General features: G+C 35.2%; 1 protein-coding gene across 1 annotated transcript in view; it reads left to right on the top strand.

The window, feature by feature from the left end:
* LOC137626931 (neuroligin-4, X-linked-like) overlaps positions 1 to 2,500 on the top strand; it is a 72,362-nt gene that overhangs the window by 204 nt on the left and 69,658 nt on the right. Inside the window, exon 1 of the mRNA XM_068357916.1 lies at positions 1 to 258. This exon is cut by the window's left edge and continues 204 nt beyond it. Within this exon, the coding sequence (XP_068214017.1) occupies positions 1 to 258 (258 nt within the window). The remainder of the gene's footprint in view (positions 259 to 2,500) is intronic.

Below are 2,500 nucleotides of genomic sequence, written 5' to 3'. Positions count from 1 at the left end.
TGGGTATCCCATACGCCACGCCGCCCATAGGAGCCAACCGCTTCAGCCCGACGCGGGCGCTATCGCAATGGGTGGGCGTTCATGAAGCCACTCACTTCGGTCCTTCATGTCCGCAGAGATTCCCAGATCTGTCTAATGAGACAGAGGCCCTCACTAGGATGACGAAGGACAGGTACGACCGTCTGAGAAAGTACCAGCTGGCGTTGAAGAGACAGAGTGAGGATTGTCTCTACCTGAATATCTACGTCCCTCATAAAGGTTAGTCACTCATTTAGGTTTATTTATTTAATATATTCATCAATTTACTCAATGTATTATTAGATTAAATACTCAACCATCTACTTATTCCATAGGGTACCATTTATTCATTTATTATCATCTCAATGGTAACCCCATTTTAAAGACTTGATCACTATTCCTCTGAGAACTAGAATAGAATCATCCTCACTGACAGGCATTTCTTCCCTTTCTGAGTGTAGATACCTTAACCTGGTGGTAGGGTTTGTTAAACACCATGCTCAGTAAAGATGTACTAGCCAGGCCAATATACTTGGTTGGTTTGCTGTAAGTAATAAGGATAAACTCTCCCATACCACCAATTCCCTCTGGCCATCGTGGCGATGAAATGGCCAAATCACAGACACGAATGAGGACATGTCTGAGGACTTTGTCCTGAATTGGCCTAGAAACGATTGCATTTGCAGTTGTTGTGTCATCTCCTTGAATATAAAGAATGGTGGTGGGATGGCCAGGGTACCAGCCACCTGTTGTGATACTACCGCTAGAGAGTTATGGGGTCTTTTGACTGGCCAGACAGTACCACTTTGGATCCTTCTCTCTGGTTACAGTTCATTTTCCCATTTGCCTACACACACACACACACACACACACGCACACACAGAATTGTCTGGCCTATCTCTTCACATACCCTGCTCTGTCTTCATACACCTGATAACATTGAGATTGCCAAACAATTCTTCTTCACTTAAGGGGTTACTGCGCGGTAATAGTTCAGGGACTCTTTCGCTATATTAAGAAGCTCTTCTAAGAGAAGGACACTCCAAAATCAAATCATTGTTCTCTAGTCTTGGGTAGTGCCATAGCCTCTGTACTATGGTTTTCCGCTGTTTTGAGTTAGAGTTCTCTAGCTTGAGGGTACACTTGGGCACACTATTCTATCTTATTTCTCTTCCTTTAATCTTGTTAAGGCTTTTAGAGTTTATATAGGAGATATTTATTTCAATGTTGTTACTCCTCTTAGAATAATTTATTTTTCCTTGTTTTCTTTCCTCACTGGGCGCTTTTCCCTGCTGGAGCCCCTGGGCTTATAGCTCCCTGCTTCTTTAACTAGGGTTGTTCCTTAGCAAGTAATAATAATGATAATAATAATAATAATAATAATAGAATCATCAAAACTGACAAGCAAACCTTTCTCTTACTCATCATAGAGTAATAAATTTAATTTGGAATTCATGTTTTCCTAAAAAGTATCTTTATTCTTTATATAAGAAGGAATTTTAAGGGACTTATTTATGAAATAACTTAAAAAAGAACAATGATGACCTTATCGAGAGAAAAACGGAAAAAATAGATTTTTACAAAATTTAGAGCAAATACTATTATCTGACTATTGATCATATTCTCACTAGCTTGATTTAGAAGGATAAGAATAATAGTGGTTATTTACTTTACTATGTTCAATAGTCAAACAAAAATAATGTATAATAATATGTGCATAACAGAAAATTTATATTTATCCTAACTTTCATATTAAAAATATATATCCCACGCTATTTATAAAAATAAATCGAACAATTTAGGTATCTTTAAGACATTCTGCATCAAGTGCTTTTTTCTTTTTAATATTCTTTTGAATTCACAAAAGCCTCAGTCAAATCTTCATTTCAATAAATTTATTATCGAAATGAATTTAATAATTATAATGTTTGCATTGCTCTACCAATATAGGCCTATATTATCCCCCTATTGACCTATCACTATCACCACCAATCAGAACAATAACAGAGATTTATAGAGCACCATTGTATGGCAAAGAAAGACAAATTAACTCCAAATTTGGCTATAAATCCGAGTTCCCGAGAAAGGATTAGTAACTGGAGAGGCGAGACGTTTGATTAGGTGGAGATTGGACTCTGATTACCCAATCTCTGAGACTGAGGATTAACAAGAGAGGAAGATTGAAGATATCGATAATCAAAGTAGTTGTTAAAAGAATTGGATAGCTAAGATGTTCAGTCTATCCAGTATCAGGAGATTCATTGAAATAATAATAATAATAATAATAATAATAATAATAATAATAATAATAATAATAATAATAATAATGAATTTAATAATTATATCACAACTCCAATACAAAATAAATAGAAAAAGAAGGTATTTCTGCTCAAGAATATAATTTTCGAGTTGAATGTAATATTTTTTATATTATTTTTGTCCAATATATTGGGAGATATATCGAGAATTAGATTGATTAAAT

Source organism: Palaemon carinicauda, chromosome 34, assembly GCF_036898095.1.
Source record: "Palaemon carinicauda isolate YSFRI2023 chromosome 34, ASM3689809v2, whole genome shotgun sequence".
Classification (NCBI taxonomy): Eukaryota; Metazoa; Arthropoda; class Malacostraca; order Decapoda; family Palaemonidae; genus Palaemon; species Palaemon carinicauda.
The sequence above is the reverse complement of the archived record's forward strand: the minus strand, read 5'-3'. Positions and strand labels throughout refer to the sequence as shown.